Here is a 17,601-nt window from a genome sequence, read left to right as displayed (position 1 = left end):
GCCTTGCAATGCTGCTGTTGGTAACCAACATTTTTTACCGTAGCGTTGACGTTACACTGAAAAAAGCGCTATTTCAAAACAAACACAAGTCCCTCATCAATAGTGATATGTAAGAGGCAGAGAATATCCCGTCTGGGCGGCTTTGCATGAAACAAACAAACTACAATTTTCTGCCTTTTCTTTTGTCTTTTTAGTCGCTTCACATATATCAATAAATATTTATACCTATAAACACTTTTCAAAAAAATTCTACATATTCAGTCACAGGTACTGGAAAAAGCTCCACTTTTAGATCACAATGATAAATGTACAAAACAATGATACACATTTTATATAAATGTAATGGTAATAGGTAGAGATACTTTACTGTCATCAGTAAAGATCATAATGGATAAAAAATTAACTCAGAGATTCAGTGTTTCCTGAGGTTCCTGTGTTCCCCCTTGAGGACCAGGAGAGGGGAATGGCTTTTACATCACATCACTGAGGAGCTGTTACGAGAGGTCAAAGTGTACCTTATAACAACCAGGGAATGTGATCATAATAGAATCATCATAAAATGATTGGCTGCCACTATGTTTCAACTACTGTACACATGTTCTATTATTAAATGGTCCCGTGTAGCTCAGTTGGTAGAGCATGGCGTTTGCAACGCCGGGGTTGTGGGTTCGATCCCCACGGGGGGACAGTACGAAAAAAATTTATGCACTCAGTAACTGGAAGTCCCTCTGGATAAGCGCGTTTGCTAAATAACTAAAATATCAAATGTAAATGTTTCTCAGTAATTGAGTTAAATGCTAATGAATCCATTCGGCACCAGCCGCCATGAGCTGCTATCAGCATGTTAAAGAGGGCTATTCAGAAGGGGGAAAACGTGTGGGTTTTCTGCAATCCTTTAGTGGGGATCCGTGTATCATTATGCTACTGATAAATCTCAGACAAAGGCTATTCATGGTGCACTTTGAACTGGCGTGACACTCCCTCTCACTCCAGAATCCCTATAGGGCTATCAGCCATTACCAGAGACCACTCCAACCTGGTTGTCTTAGTCTATCCTCACTTTGGCCATGTGAATGTCATCTGACCTGACAACCTTTCAAAGCAGTAAGCATCTGTCTGCATTTGATGCAATGCACTAAAGAAATGTCTGAGTAAATATAAACTGTAGCAGGTGGGGTAGGGTGAGAAAATAACATGGACGAAAAGTAAAAGTATTTTGAAAAATCTGTACATGTAAACATCACACTTTCACTGAGTCCAAAAAACCAGAAGGAAAAAATACAAAGCGTCACATTGGTATACAGTAAATTACACCCCCGCACCGAACTGCAGTCTCTGGCCAACGCAGGAGAAGTAACAAATAAAGTAATATCAAGAACAATATACGTTTTACAGAGCACCACCAACTGATAAGTTAAAACAGGCAAGGGTTGAAGCCGCGTAGATTTTTCTGGAACAGTGCTGTACCCCACAGAAAAAGTATTTAGATTTTAAATGTTTCTTTTACAACCCTTTGAACAGTTATACAAACATCTGACCACATCAGCAATGCACAAGCTACTTGGGCTTTTACGCTACGTTTTTAATCAAACATCTATACATTACATTGTCCTGCCTATGCAAAGAGAAATCCCACTGGCCACTAAAATGTGTCTACAAATGGTTCTCTCATTGGTCACAGTAGCTGCAGCACACATAAAATGTAGCTCGTAGTCTTAAGACAAATTAAGAAGAGAACGTTATCTCTTCATTTTTTTGAACACACAAAGCAAAGTGATGCATTATTTAATTGTGAATGAATAGAATTAAGATCAACCTGGCATCAGTAACATAATGAAGTGTAGATAGTAGTTTCCTGATGGCTGGCCAAAAGTAGACAAGGGTCAAGGGGAGGAGACACAGAAGACATCTAAGAATACCGGGACAGAGCCCCAGGTAGCTATCAAGTTGATTGATAAAGTCTATCCAAAGTAGTCTATCCAAATTAACGTTTTAACTGCGTTCAAATGCGTAGACGCCTGAGCCCCCATGATTTTTCAAAATAACCATTTGTAAAGCCTGACTAGTTTAGCTAAAATACAAATCCGGAAGTCTGATGTGTGCAAAATAGAATGAGATTTTAATGCAGCACTGTACTTGTGTTGCTAGTAAAAATTCAGATTTAAGTAATTAAGTTTTCAAGACAATGAGATTGGCTGAGTCTTGCTTGAGCCTTGCCATAAACTTTATAACCCAGTATTGTGCATGTTTTATTCATTCGGATAAACACTCCAAACAGCCTACCCGACCGCTCGGAGGCGTCCGCATGGTCCTAAAGCCCACCGTTGCATTGTTTTGTATCACATTCCAATGATAAAACTGCGGGGGACAAAAATTCAATTTTAGAATGTAGGAGGGACATGTCACCCCCATCTCCAGTGAAAGTTGTGCCCCGCATACGATTATCAGTTGAGTGGACAAAAATATCTACATTTAAATCGATACAGACAAGTGAAACGCAAAACACACACTCATTTCAGCTCTCATCACATACACCACCATCACCATCCCATTGTCAAGCACGTTTAGCTTAAATGTGTAAATTGAATTTGTGAATCAAGTATGATGTTCTGTAACAACGTCCGGTTACAAATATGTCCCATGTTATTTTATCCTGAGCTGTAAAGTGCTTCCAAACTTGCAATAGATTATACATTTGAAATATAATAAAGCAGTCCAATTATGTCATGGATGGTGACCATTAATAAATTACAGATTATTTTGTGCATGTCATTTTAAACATAGACTGACCGGTTCTTGGAATGAGCATCCCAGTAGTTCAGTAAATATATGTGCTGCTGACATCAATCGTTTATGATAAATGACACTGAAATATATTCCTCTCTGATATGAATTATCTGACAAATCTATAAGGTGCTGACCAGGTTGACTGCGTAAAATAATAGTTTTTCTTTGTTTCGAATGTTAAGGTTACAGAGCAAACTTGTCTACAATGTCTTGTACAAAAGGGCCACTCCACATCACTTCACACAACAAATAGAAATCAAAAACAACATACAATAATGCCAACGGTCAACAACAATAACAAAAGTAGATAAATAGAATTCTTGCAACACATTTCTTAGTGCTGAGTGCTCCACTGACTGGCCTGTCTGTGTATCTGTTCAGAGAAAGGATGTGCTCTGCTTATGGCTACGGTACTCTGTGCTGCCCCTCACATACAGCACACACACCATAGCAAGAAATTGTGAGAGTAAACTGTGACGCGATCACACATTTTCAAGATTGTCTTTTGCTTCTTTTTTTGTGTTTGATATCGCAATTTCTGTTGATGAGAAATGCAAAGACGGGTAAGAAAGAGGAGTTGAGGTGGAGAGGATATGGTGGGATTTGGAGGGAAATCTTTTTCTATAGCATGCCAACAGCCGTTACAAGGAGCGCAATGCATTCCTCATATAATTCCATGAGACGACCATGTGACGTTCATGAGACAAAGTTCATGTGCAACCATGTGCTGTTCATATCTGACTGACTTACACCAACACAAACTCTTACAAAACTCTTGCAATTGGACTATGATATATTCTTAAGTTTCATATCATTCTGTCAGGTCCTCTGTCCTATTCACATTTGTCTGATTGGTGCCATTCAATGAAAGGCTTCAGTTATGATGTTAAAGATAAAGAAGAGCAACGTTCAAAACAAACAACAATGAAGCTACAGTTCTGCCATGGGATATTATTTCTTTCTTCCCCTTCCATTTACACAGCATTCCTGATTGACAACTAACGTTTCTGCTCCCAGTGGAGCATCACAAAGTATGGGATGTTTGTTTTTCAGGTTAGCTCATCACACTGAGACTGAAAGCATGAGGAGGAGGTAGAGGTACAATAAGAAGACCTCCTTTTGCACAAAGTCTCACAAAAAGCCTTGAGCCATCATGACTATGTGGACATTGGCTTGACTTGCCAAATGGCATATCCATACATGCACATTTACTGATTATCTTCCATATTGCACCTTGTTCCACACTTTTCCCAGAAGCAGTAACCTTTTGACTATGATTCAAAGCCTATAGGTTTGGAAACATTACAGTACTTTACCCTACAGATTTAACATCCCTGTTTGCATACCTAAATCTTCAAACTTTAAAAACTACTGTTGAGATGAACAGATCAGTTACAGAAGGTCTAATCTGAAGCAGCAATTCATGTTTGACAAATACCTCCTCAGAGTTGAGAAAATAACATCCATTGAAGTAGTTGACTTCAGGGTGTTTCTGGGGGAATGGATGAAGTGGGTAGGGTGTAGGTTTGTTATGGGAATGGCAAAAGCTAACTGGGCAATAAGATCAGTGTGAAATTATGGATTGTATTTTTCTGTTAATTGTTTCTGCTCCTGTGATATATTAACTGTGAATGTGTTCCAGATATCTACCATCTACTGTATCTGGCCCAATTGTGCAATACAATTTCACTCTTATTCTTTACTTTGACTCTTTATTCAGTTGAGTGTCTATATGTGTGACTGTGTGTGACTGAGGGGGGTAGTACAGAAGGACAGCCTGGGGAGACGGGTTTTGGCACGGCACGGTTCGGCCCGGTCTGGTTCTGTTTCAGTTCTGCTGCAGGATTAGGTTTTCCAGCTCATCTGCAGAGCGGAGCAGGAAGGCGGCAGACTCTCGATACCCGGCGATGAGCTGCCGCACCGCTGTGACCTCAGGGGGGCTGAGCTGAGCCGAGGCTCCTCCCCCGCCTCCACCCTGGCCACCGTGACTGTTAGAACTGGAGGAAGAGGAGGAGGTGGGAGCCACAGACTTCATACTGAGATCAGTGGGACCTGGAGAGAGAAATTATAGTGTACTGTAAGTGTGATTCCCCATACAGTAAAGAAAGCACAAGGTTATTGATATACAGAGGGCCTATAGAAAATGTAACATTATTGATATGCAATTCAGGCAATCATTAATCACACTAATATAGATACAGGCACATACAAACACACATGGACAAACACATTCCCATTGACTCTAGGTCTAGGAATATAGGAATTGTGTAAAAGGTAATTACCATTGGTCTGTGTGGTGGCACCGGTGGTCGGCAGGTTGTTGCTGATTGCCCCGTAACTGTGGAAGCTGTAGTTGAGGCCTCCGTTGGTGCCGTTGGTGTAGACTGGGTCCTGGATCTGGGACTGGGAGTAGGCTGAGGCAGCCAGGGAGAAGCCTGAGGGGACCCCTGAGACTGGGTCCCTGGAGCCGTTCTTATCAACAGTAGCAGGTTCCTCCTAGAGGAGTAGTTACAATAGTTATGACACTGTACTTACATGAAGAACAACATAGTAATAAGAACATGTAAAGTATTAGCAAGATATACAGTATATTCATATACTGTAGCTACTTACAGATGTTATCTTAATTTGATCACTCTGTTGTCGCACAGAGAATTAGCTAATTGTAGTGTATTCAACGTTTAAAAAGGCTTCTAAAGTTTGTAATGTCCACTTTAAAATGTCAGCCTTTATGCATTCTAACAACAAAAAAATATCAACCCCTACAAAAATATCCATTAATAATCCACATAATAATTCACATTTCCTGTTGCTGCAGGATTATATTGCTGCTGTGAGAAACTGGTCAAATTAAGATAGAACATCTGTACTGTACATACTGCTAGTGATGTTACCAACTTTTCTGTAAATATTCCAGAAGAACATGCTCTTTATCTACTGTCATGGATAAACAAACACACAAATGAACACACTCTAAAATAACATTCATGAACAAATACACACTTGCTGTGAACACACACACACTCACAGGGTCTTGATAGACATCTAGTCGCATCCTCTTGGCAGCGTTGCGTGTCTCACTTTCACAAGCAGCAGCAAGAATGTTCTCTGCCATGGCAGAGGTGAGGTGGGGGGGTGTGGGTCGTGTCTGACAGCACAGACAAAACAGAGACAGTGTTAAAGGTGTACATTATAACATTCATGCGCGAGTGAATTTTGTGAATATTTATGCATGTTCATGAAACATGTACATTGGCAGATAAAAAAGCATAGCTTTCTACAAATCCTGGCCGTCCTAGTCTCTAAAAACAATCAGGATACGGAGGGGAACAGTGCCTACCTCAAAACCAACCTTCTTCAAACGGCGGCAGGACTTGAGGTAGGTGCGGATGCGCTTGCGTGAGCGCTCCTGGAACTCAGGGAACTGTCGGCTGCATGACTCAATGATGGCCTGGATTTTCTCCTTGGGCTGCTTGGAGATAGGCACCATGCGGTCCAGGTTCTCATCCACAAACAGACGAACAAACATCTGAGAAGGTAGAGATACAGGGGGAAGGGAGGAGAGCGAGGAGGTTGGGGTGTAGAGGGGAGGAGAGGGGGAAGAGGGGGTTTAGAAGGGAGACAAGAGAGGATGGGGGGTGTAGAGGGTAGAGAGAGGATGGGGGTGTAGAGTAGGGGGAAGTAGGAGGGGGAGGTGTTAACAGGGAAAAAAAGAGCCAAAGCAGAAAGGGAGAGTAGTCAGGGCGGTGGAGCATGAAATAGGGTGCAAAGAAAGAGAGAGGGGATGAAGAGGGGGGAGAGAGGAGAGAAGATATAGTGAATACCATAGACATATTAAAATGAACAGGATAATGGTCTTCTCCAAGGTTGAAGCATGCCATTTTACATTTTAACTCTGACATTCATATTATTTTGAAAACGAGCAAACATGACTTCTTTGTTGATATTTGGGTTGCATTGTCACGCCCTGACATTGAGATCTCTAGTTGGGTTGGTCAGGGTGTGAAATCTAATTTATATATTTCTATGTTGGCCGGGTGTGGTTCCCAATCAGAGGCAGCTGTCGTCGTTGTCTCTGATTGGGGATCATACTTAGGCAGCCATGTTGCCTACCTTAGTTGTGGGATCTTGCTTCTGTTTGGCTTGTTTGATATTTAGCCTCTTGAACTTCACGTTCTGTTGGATTTTGTTATTTTGTCGGTGTTTATTAAAATAAACGACTATGTACGCATACCACGCTGCACCTTGGTCCGGTCCTTTACACAACGAACGTGACAGAAGATCGCACTATCAACGGACCAAGCAGCGTGGCCAAGAGGAGCAGACATGCTGGACACAGGTGCGGAAAACATTCTGGACATGGGAGGAGATATTGGCCGGTAAGGGACCCTGGGCGAAGGAAGAGGCCCAGGCAAAAAAAAAAAAAAAAACTGCGACTCAAAAGGTCCCAATCACGAAGGAAGCCCGAGAGGCAGCCCCAAGAAACATTTTTGGGGGGGCACACGTGGTGGTTGGCGGAGCAGCAGGAGGCCCTGGAAGGACTGATTGTGGAGAGGGAGATAGCTATAGAAGAAGCCGCTATGATAGATGCCCTCCAAGACCTGCAGCTCAGTACTCTGAGAGAGGAGACCACCGCCTTACGGGAGCTGTTAGTTAAGAGGGAGCAGGAGCTCTCCCTTCAGAAGGAGGCGCTGCAGGAGGCCCACAGGGAGAAATGTCAGTGGATGCACGGAGAGAGGAGCTGGCCAGGCAACAGGAGGAGCTGAGAGAGGAGTTAACCCTCCAGCAGCAGAGAGCTCGGTCCTTAGAGCAGAGGCTGGCGGAGCCAGGTTTAGCAGAGCCAACTCCACGTACTCGCTTTGAGGAGCGTGTGACCGTGCAGGCACCGGGCTATGCGCCGGCTTTACGCACTGTGCCGCCAGTGTGCCTTCACAGACCGGTACGGCTCGTGCCTGCTCCTCGCACCAAACCAGTGGTGCGTGTCTCCAGCCCGGTGCGCCCCGTACAAGCTCCTCGCACCAAACCAGTGGTGCGTGTCTCCAGCCCGGTAGGGCCTGTGCCCGCTCCTCGCACCAGACCAGTGGTGCGTGTCCCCAACCCGGTACAGCCCGTGCCTGCTCCTCGCACCAAACCAGTGGTGCATGTCCACAGCCCAGTGCGTCCTGTGCCAGCGCCCCACACTGGCACGAAGCCTCCAATGATGATCCATGGCACGAAGCCTCCAGTGATGATCCATGGCACGAAGCCTCCAGTGATGATCCATGGCACAAAGCCTCCAGTGATGATCCATGGCACGAAGCCTCCAGTGATGATCCATGGCCCGAAGCCTCCAGTGATGATCCATGTCACGAAGCCTCCAGTGATGATCCATGGCACGAAGCCTCCAGTGATGATCCATGGCACGAAGCCACCTGTGATGGTCCATGGCCTGGAGCATCCTGCGACGGTCTGCAGTCCAGAGCCTCCAGCGACGGTCTGCAGTCCAGAGAGTCCAGCTCCGGTCAGCTGCTCCACTCCAGTGCCAGAGCAGTCCGCTCCACCGGTGCCCAGTCCAGCTCCGGTCAGCTGCTTCACTCCAGTGCCAGAGCAGTCCGCTCCACCGGTGCCTAGTCCAGCTCCGGTTATCTGCTCCCTACCAGAGACGGGGCAGTCCGCTTCACCGGTACCCAGTCCAGGGGGGGGGTACTGTCACGCCCTGACATTGAGATCTCTAGTTGGGTTGGTCAGGGTGTGAAATCTAATTTATATATTTCTATGTTGGCCGGGTGTGGTTCCCAATCAGAGGCAGCTGTCTGTCGTTGTCTCTGATTGGGGATCATACTTAGGCAGCCATGTTGCCTACCTTAGTTGTGGGATCTTGCTTCTGTTTGGCTTGTTTGATGTTTAGCCTCTTGAACTTCATGTTCTGTTGGATTTTGTTATTTTGTCGGTGTTTATTAAAATAAATGACTATGTACGCATACCACGCTGCACCTTGGTCCGATCCTTTACACATCGAACATTACATGCATAAAAACCAACTGCGTTGCATAAAGACTAACTGCGTTGCATAAAGGCCAATTGCTAAGTAATATAACCCTTGAAGTCTATATTTAGAAGTGACAGTTGAGATGGGACCCTTACATTGAAGGCTTTCAGCCTCTCTGGGTCCATTCCCTCTGCATCAGTGATCTTGTCACTGTCATCATGGTCGTCGTGATCGTCATCATCATCATCAATGATCTGAGCACGCCCAGAGGTCAAGTCCTCAGCGCTCATGCTCAGTTCAGTCTTCACTGAGTCATAGCTTCCGGAGCTGTACTGAGGAGACTAAATACAAACACGCACACGCACACACACACAGACACACACACACACCATTCTTAAAGCAACAGTTGAGGACACAAAGGAATGTTCAAGTTCACTATCAAAATGCCCTATTCAAATACCCTTGCTATCCTTACCTTGTTGCCGTAGTCTGGTTTCCCGGGGCACTTCCTGGTGGAGTCAGTTGGGTAGGGCATCCCAACAGGGCTCCCCACAGGCAGCAGTCTGTCGGTCAGATTGACTGGTTGCTGGTCCTCTGAGGAGGAAGAGGAGGAGGTGGTGGTGCTGAAGTCCAGGGGAGCACTCACCCCGTTCTCAGTCACCTCCCTGTACGGAGCCAATCCGTCTGGAGGGACACCGCCCACAACCATCGCCTCTGGAGGGGTCAGGGCTGGTAGACCGTGGCCACTGCCACTCTCAGAGGAGTCGTCATCTGTCAGAGAGAGTAGGAGAGAGAGAAAAGTGGAGATATGGAAACACTGATGTAAAATCCACCGATGGAAACACCACTGCCCCTATTCCTAGCAAGGCAAGGTGGTACAATGATTTACTAGATTATGCTTCACTCAAATTAGTCTCAACAAATCCAGAGATTACCATTCATTTTTTTTAAATCTCACCATTACAGCATTTTTGAATGAAAATGCAAACAGACAAATCCTGCCAATATAGTTTTTGCTAATGGTCCAAGCTAGGTTGGTGTGTTGAGAGGATGACTGTGTGGCTGTTGTTTTTAATGGAGTAAATGTGTGCATGTATTTGCTTGCTCAATAATTTCTCTCCTTAGCATTCACTCTATTTGTGTGTGTATGTGTTGGGGGAGGGGTTTACGTGCTATATGTTGTGTTTGTATAGGAAGAGGAGGGTATTGGGGTCAGTTGTCAAACTAATAGGGGGTGCTTTTGCAGTGGAGGCTTGAGTTATGATGGAGGTTTCAAAGGGTGGAAGAATGGAAGGATGGAAGGATGGAGATGAGGAGAGAGGAAGGGAGGAGGGGAGGAGGGGGAGAACATGATGGGATGGTGGGGAAGGACGTGATGGGGGAAGAGGTGAAGGGGGGGAAACAGACCCTCACAGGCTGGCATGTGAAGTACGAGGGAGCAGTACTGATGTGTGACAATAACACTGTTGGGGGTATGCTGTTAAACCAAAAAGAGAGCTGATTTCTACCACTCCAACCATTGCCTTTTCCCTGAGGCGGGGGGGCATCAAAGTCTCCCTTTCCACCATTCAAATCTAAAAGGCCCCACTCACAGGGATTTCCATTGTTGTGCTGAGCCTTTGAGGCCTCATATGGCTTTTTTCTATTGTGTTGACTACTTAGAATCCAGCCAGTGCAAAATCTCTGACTTTTTAAAAATACACTATTCAGTACAAACTGGTAACCATAGTGTCTAGTTATCTATAGTGGATGTCCACTTTCCCTTCATGAGGTAGTCATGGATGGAGGTGGGGGTGGGTGGATGCCCTTAGGCATTAGGGATGAAGGTTGGGTTGGGGTAGTGAAACACTCCACATGAAGGGGGATTTGGTTGGATAAGTACATTAATAACAGCACAGGCTGCTCCCTATCCTATACTATGAGTTTATGCCCCCCACACCTGCTTAATGTACATACCAACTCCAACTCAACCAATGAGTGTAAGCAGGAACATACTATACACAAACACAAAAAGGCCATCAGCTTACCGTCCTCTTCTTTGAGTGCGGTCTGTGGGCTGTGTACACTCTCTCCATTGGGGGGACTGAGCTCAGGGACAAGGGGACGCTCAGCAGAGACCCACGTGGGCTCAGCCATATCCATGTCCTCACTGCTCACCGAACTGTCATCCTGAGGAGAGAGCGAGACATAGAAAGAGGAAGATTGAGACACTTATCAAGCTACGATTTCGTCCCTGAGGAGAAGTCTAGGAAAACGGCTGCTGAAGAGAGCAGTAGACTGCAGGAAGTAAATCACTCTCACTCAGGAGGATGTAGGCTAGATCTAAAAGCTTCCCCTTTCCCACTTTTCATTTAAGCTAGCATTCAGGACGTGTTAAACACACATAATAACAGTAAATTATCAAAAAATGGAAATGGAAAGCACACTCAATCCTAGTTTAGGCAATGCCATTTTCTCCTGACACTGCCAACACCACTGTGGAACTCTGACAGCAGAAGGGTAAGAAAGAGGGAGAAAATCTCCCTATTAAATAATGTGTCTTGAAGCGCTGCTATTTTTAACTGTGGAAAGTAGAAACCCCAAACATGTTCACTCTAACGGAACACAGACAGGAGTAGCCTAGCGGTTAAGAGTATTGGGCCAATAACCGAAAGTTTGCTGGTTCTAATCTCTGAGCCGGCAAGGGGGAAAAATCTGCCGTTCTGCCCTGACTTTGGTAAATAATCTACCTACAAGGAGGCCTGGCCTATACGCACTGTAAACTCCAAGGCATTTTTAACTTAAATACTTCTAGTAAGTTGTACTCAAAGTCAATGAAAAGTAATTGTTATGTAAAATGTTGTTCTTACGTTTTTTAAAGATATGATAACAAATTAACTTTTTTCCCAGCATGCTCTACTGCAGGTAGATTTTTTGAATTTGGTTTTAATATCTGTGTTTTTCCATGTATATTGAGTGATTGATTGATTAAATGTTATGCTACACAAAGATACATCTTTTTTTTCTAAACTAATCCAATCATTGAATTTTTGCACCTGCTAATGAAATGGTTGTTCCAGTTTAAATGGCTTAGGTAGTTTCCTTCCACTGTTATTAACCCTGGCAGTCATCATGAATGCAGGTTGCGGGTGAATACAAATGCAAACTGTTGGATAGCCTAACGCTGGCTGGATTCCAATAGGAATTACACATTACTTTGCAAGCCAGCATAATGTGATTTACAGTTAGGGTTGCAAAATTCTGGTCAATTTCCCAGGTTTTCCAGAAATCCTGGTTGGAAGATTACTGGATTTTTGGGGGGGAACCTTTGTGGAGTTAAGACAAACACTACTTGCAGGCCTGATATGGCCTGTAAACTATGAGTTTCAGGCCACTGTATAAGGCCTTATAATATATGTAATGGTTCAATTATAATGATAATATTCACCTACAGACACAGGACTGAAATTGAACGAATTCAACAACCATGTCTCTGTCACTAACAAATACAGTCATGGGTGGTAACTCTACAATTCAATCGAAAAGGCAAGGCACACTGGGAAATTATAAGCGGCGTGGCTTACTGGGGGGCGTTCAATTTAAGTATACCTTACAAAAAAAATATGAAGGTAGTACTGCTCACTTCAGCTATTTAAGTTTCTTAACGTAATTGTTTTAGGTAATCGGTTTCCTCCAAATGTTTGAGTAGCCAAAACTTATCTGGTTTTACAGTGTGCATGACAAAATAACATCTACTGCTCTTGCCAGGCGAGGGGTGTTGCAGATGGGGTTAGCTTATGTATTAATACACTGGCTAATACCGTGCATATATCATGAATGTATGAGAACACAGTTGGCAGAGCCCCAAATACAGAACAGTACAGTAAGAAACAAGCACAAACTGATATCCTCCTGAAGAAACAAAACGCACTCCTCTGAGTGTTCTGTAGAGGACTGAGGCACTTACTGAAGGCTCTATTAGGTACCAAGTGATGCATGGTGTAATAAAGAGAGAGAGAGGGGAGGAGAGATAGAGAGGGGAGGAGAGAGAGAGGGGAGAGAGATAGAGAGGGGAGGAGAGATAGAGAGGGGAGGAGAGATAGAGAGGGGGAGAGAGATAGAGAGGGGAGAGGGGAGGAGAGAGGGAGAGGGGAGGAGAGAGAGAGGGGAGGAGAGAGAGAGAGGTGAGGAGAGATATTGGAGAGAGATAGATTGAGAGAGGGGGAGAGAGAGGGAGAGAGATATATAGATTGAGAGAGGGGGAGAAATACATAATATGACATTTGAAATGTCTTTATTGTTTTGGAACTTGTGTGAGTGTAATGAACGAATTCAACAACCATGTCTCTGTCACTAACAAATACAGTCATGGGTAGTAACTCTACAATTATGAAAATGTATGCACTCACTGACTGTAAGTCGCTCTGGATAAGAGTGTCTGCTAAATGACTAAAATGTAAAAATGTAATATTTACTGTTTATTGTTAATTTCATGCCAATAAAGCCCCTTGAATTGAATTGAATTGAGAGAGGGAGAGAGAGAAGAGGAGAGAGGCAGAGACAGCTAGAAAGGGGTGAGTTGGAGAGTGATAACAGATGAGGGAGACCTGCAGCGGCCGGCAGAAACATGGGATGTAATTAAATAGACTACCCTATTCTGCTCTATGTTAACCACCCTCCCAAACTTCCAATAGTGTTTGGAACACCATGACCACCACATTAGAAGGCCCCTCTACAAGAACTCTCCACCACTCTTTCTGTTTTTTATTCTCTCTCTCTTTCTCTCTCTCTCTTACACATGCTCTGGCGCGATTCATTAATCTAGCCATTTACGCATGAATAAACTACATGCACAATCTCCGACCTGAAAGCTGTGAAAAGTGACATCATTGATGACATAGGCTACCATGTCCTGCTGCCACAATTTCATCTGGGCACGCAAAGGTGAGATTCATTCAAAACAGAACTGACTGTGAGCTGTATCACTGCAATATCTTTAAAATATACTATATATACAAAGGTACACATTAGAAAACCCTTTTGCAATTATGTTAGCGCAACTGAAAACTGTTGTGCTGATTAAAGAAGCAATAAAACTGGCCTTCTTGAGACTAGTTGAGTATCTGGAGCATCAGCAATTGTGAGTTCGATTAAAGGATCAAAATGGCCAGAAACAAATAACTTTCTTCTGAAATTCGTCAGTCTATTCTTGTTCTGAGCCATGCAAGAAATTGCCAAGAAACTGAAGATCTCGTACAACGCTGTGTACTACTCCCTTCACAGAACAGTGCAAACTGGCTCTAACCAGAATAGAAAGTGGGAGGCCCCAGTGCACAACTGAGCAAGAGGACAAATACAGTGTCTAGTTTGAGAAACAGACGCCTCACAGGTCCTCAACTGGCAGCTTCTTTAAATAGTATCCGCAAAACACCAGTCTCAACATCAACAGTGAAGAGGCGACTCCGGGATGCTGACCTTCTAGGCAGAGTTGCAAAGAAAAATCCATATCTCAGACTGGCTAATAAAAAGAAAAGATTAAGATGGGCAAATGAACACAGACACTGGACAGAGGAAGATTGGGAAAAAAAAGTGTTATGGACAGACAAATCGAAGTTTGAAGTGTTCGGATCACAAAGAAGAACATTTGTGAGACGCAGACCAAATGAAAAGCTGGAGGAGTGCTTGATGCCATCTGTCAAGCATGGTGGAGGCAATGTGATGGTCTGGGGGTGCTTTGGTGGTGGTAAAGTGGGAGATTTGTACAGGGTAAAAGGGATCTTGAAGAAGGAAAGCTATCACTCCATTTTGTAACGTGGTCCTCTGTAGCTCAGCTGGTAGAGCACGGCGCTTGTAACGCCAAGGTAGTGGGTTCGATCCCTGGGACCACCCATACACAAAAATGTATGCACGCACGACTGTAAGTCGCTTTGGATAAAAGCGTCTGCTAAATGGCATATTATTATTATGCCATAACCTGTGGACGGCGCTTGATTGGAGCCAATTTCCTCCAACAACAGGACAATGACCCAAAGCACAGCTCCAAACTATGCAATAACTATTTAGGGAAGAAGCAGTCAGCTGGTATTCTGTCTATAATGGAGTGGCCAGCACAGTCACCGGATCTCAACCCTATTGAGCTGTTGTGGGAGCAGCTTGACCGTATGGTACGTAAGAAGTGCCCATCAAGCCAATCCAACTTGTGGGGGGTGCTTCAGGAAGCATGGGGTGAAATCTCTTCAGATTACCTCAACAAATTGACAACTAGAATGCCAAAGGTCTGCAAGGCTGTAATTGCTGCAAATGGAGGATTCTTTGACGAAAGCAAAGTTTGAAGGACACAATTATTATTTCAATTAAAAATCATTATTTCTAACCTTGTCAATGACTACATTTCCTATTCATTTTGCTATATTTCCTATTCAAACTCATTTCATGTATGTTTTCATGGAAAACAAGGACATTTCTAAGTGACCCCAAACTTTTGAACGGTAGTGTTTATTTTAAATTTGAGATTCTTCAAATAGCCACCCTTTGCCTTGATGACAGCTTTGCACACTCTTGGCATTCTCTCAACCAGCTTCACCTGGAATGCTTTTCCAACAGTCTTGAAGGAGTTCCCACATATGCTGAGCACTTGATGGCTGCTTTTCCTTCACTCTGCCGTCCGACTCATCCCAAACCATCTCAATTGGGTTGAGGTCGGGTTTGTCGAGATCAGTGTGGAAGAACTTGATTGGCCTGCACAGAGCCCTGACCTCAATCCCATCGAACACCTTTTGGATGAATTGGAACGCCGACTGCAAGCCAGGCCTAATCGCCCAACATCAGTGCTCGACCTCAATAATGCGCTTGTGGCTGAATGGAAGCAAGGGGTGGGGACCAACTCCATATTAATGCCCATGATTTTGGAATGAGAAGTTTGACGAGCAGGTGTCCACATACTTTTGGTCATGTAGTGTATGTTCAGTGCGTAAAGGCATAATATCGCTTCTAGTTAATACAGAAGATGGGTCAAATTGTTGTCAATATTGTAAATAAAAGTGTGTAAAATACACGTAAGAAACATGGGTTTAAGCACGGTGAAAAGGGCTTAACTAGACAAGGTCGTGGTGTTCACCTCAATAAAAAACAACGGATTGTATAATGACTGTCTTAGTCAAAAACTCCGTCCAGTGATTTCACTAAAATCCTACTGTGCGGGTGTGCGTTGAAGTCCAGTGTTGGAGGAGAATGAGGCAGAGCGTTGCCTCTGATGTCACTCTCACGATACAGTAGCCTACAGTGTCTTATAATCAAATCCTTTGTCTTTAGATTCTGATTGGTAAATCTGCTGCTGCCTCCCTTGCTTTGTTTAGTTAGTTTGTTGACTATAACTTTGTCCTCACCCCTCCATCTTTTTTTTATGGCACTTTATGTTATATTTCTAGTAGGTCTAGCTAGGACCTGTGCTGAATAGAAAGACAAAGAAGATAAACTGAGTCAATCTGGGCTTTTCTTTGCAATACACTGCAGTTGAGTGGGTCCTCGAGTTGAGAGGGTCCTCTGTAGCTCAGCTGGTAGAGCACGGCGCTGGTAACGCCAAAGGTAGTGGGTTCGATCCCCGGGACCACCCATACACAAAGAAATGTATGCACGCATGACTGTAAGTCGCTTTGGATAAAAGCGTCTGCTAAATGGCATATTATTATATTATTATAAACCTATCTGTGTCTATCCTACTCGCAAAGTAATAGAAAGGTGTGGTTATGGAAATGTTACACCACCACCACACCACCCTATCTCTCTATATCTCTTCCCCCCTCTTCTCCCCCCCTCCCCCTCTCTCTCTCTCACACACACACACACACCACAGGAGGTTGGTGGCATCTTAATTGGGGATGACGGGCTCGTGGTAATGGCTGGAGCGGAATAGATGGAATGGTATCAAATACATAAAACACATGATTTCCAGGTGTTTGATGCCATTCCATTTGCTCCGTTCCAGCCATTATTATGAGCCGTTCTCCACTCCCACACCCACACACTGTATGCCTTACTCGCTCATTGGCAGTCATGCACTGTAGTTTCATCTGTTTCAGGTAGGTGGCAGTCAGGGGCATGTTGTAGTCAATGAGGTCCGGGACCAAGGAGGTTGGTCGATCATTTTCTGTACAGAGAATAGAGATACATACATACAGTAAGATCATTTTCAAGACAAATAATCAAGTAAAGCAAGCTATGATCTGTTGTCTTCTGTACCATGAAACAGTCATGGCTCAAACCAAAAAAACACGCATTTAGAGCTTTTTGAGTACTCCCACTTACCCTTTGGGCTCTGCAACACCCCTACACTGTCTATTGATTTTCTTTGACCGGAATGTCCATTCTTCTGATCTGGTTCCTCTGATCTTAATCAGAATCAATCTCTGATTAAAAGGCAATTATGACAACCACGCTGTAACCTAAACTGACTGTCGATGTTTTCCCCACCATGACCACTGGAGGGACCCCATGCTCCTTCTATTGGAACCTCTTGGGTCTTTGTTCCATCATTTGACTTATTGATGGCCTCCACCTTTAATTGCCCCTAAAAATGGCTGGTGAAACATTCACAGAGACCTACAACGATATATTTAAATGACAGATTGGACATTGCGTTGAGTGTGTGAAGCCCAATTAAATGATTCATTACAGTAGCATTGCAATTCATAATTTTGACAAAGGTAGTAGGAAGGTGACATATGTTATAACAGTAACGTCTTTTAATGCATTAGAAGCCATTATTGCTATTCAGATAGATATAAAATTGAAAGGAGTCTTTCTTATCAAACAAGGCTATAATAACAGAATAAATATATACAGTCAATTAATAAACAGGAGCCAGTAGA

The 17,601-nt window shown here is 43.8% G+C and overlaps 1 protein-coding gene across 1 annotated transcript in view; it reads right to left on the bottom strand.

Annotated features, from left to right (window-relative positions):
- Positions 1–705: 705 nt before the first annotated feature.
- The window catches only part of LOC121545682 (nucleolar protein 4-like), a 32,503-nt gene continuing 15,607 nt past the window's right edge, over positions 706–17,601 (bottom strand). The window contains exons 4-11 of the mRNA XM_041856431.2: positions 16,771–16,880; positions 10,783–10,924; positions 9,231–9,526; positions 8,911–9,096; positions 6,128–6,316; positions 5,816–5,935; positions 5,070–5,283; positions 706–4,839 (exon numbers count right to left, since the gene is read on the bottom strand). Of these exons, the coding sequence (XP_041712365.1) occupies positions 4,616–4,839; positions 5,070–5,283; positions 5,816–5,935; positions 6,128–6,316; positions 8,911–9,096; positions 9,231–9,526; positions 10,783–10,924; positions 16,771–16,880 (1,481 nt within the window). The 3' untranslated portion in view covers positions 706–4,615. The remainder of the gene's footprint in view (positions 4,840–5,069; positions 5,284–5,815; positions 5,936–6,127; positions 6,317–8,910; positions 9,097–9,230; positions 9,527–10,782; positions 10,925–16,770; positions 16,881–17,601) is intronic.

The sequence above is a fragment of the Coregonus clupeaformis genome, chromosome 30 (genome assembly GCF_020615455.1).
Source record: "Coregonus clupeaformis isolate EN_2021a chromosome 30, ASM2061545v1, whole genome shotgun sequence".
In the NCBI taxonomy this organism is placed as follows: domain Eukaryota; kingdom Metazoa; phylum Chordata; class Actinopteri; order Salmoniformes; family Salmonidae; genus Coregonus; species Coregonus clupeaformis.
The sequence above is the reverse complement of the archived record's forward strand: the minus strand, read 5'-3'. Positions and strand labels throughout refer to the sequence as shown.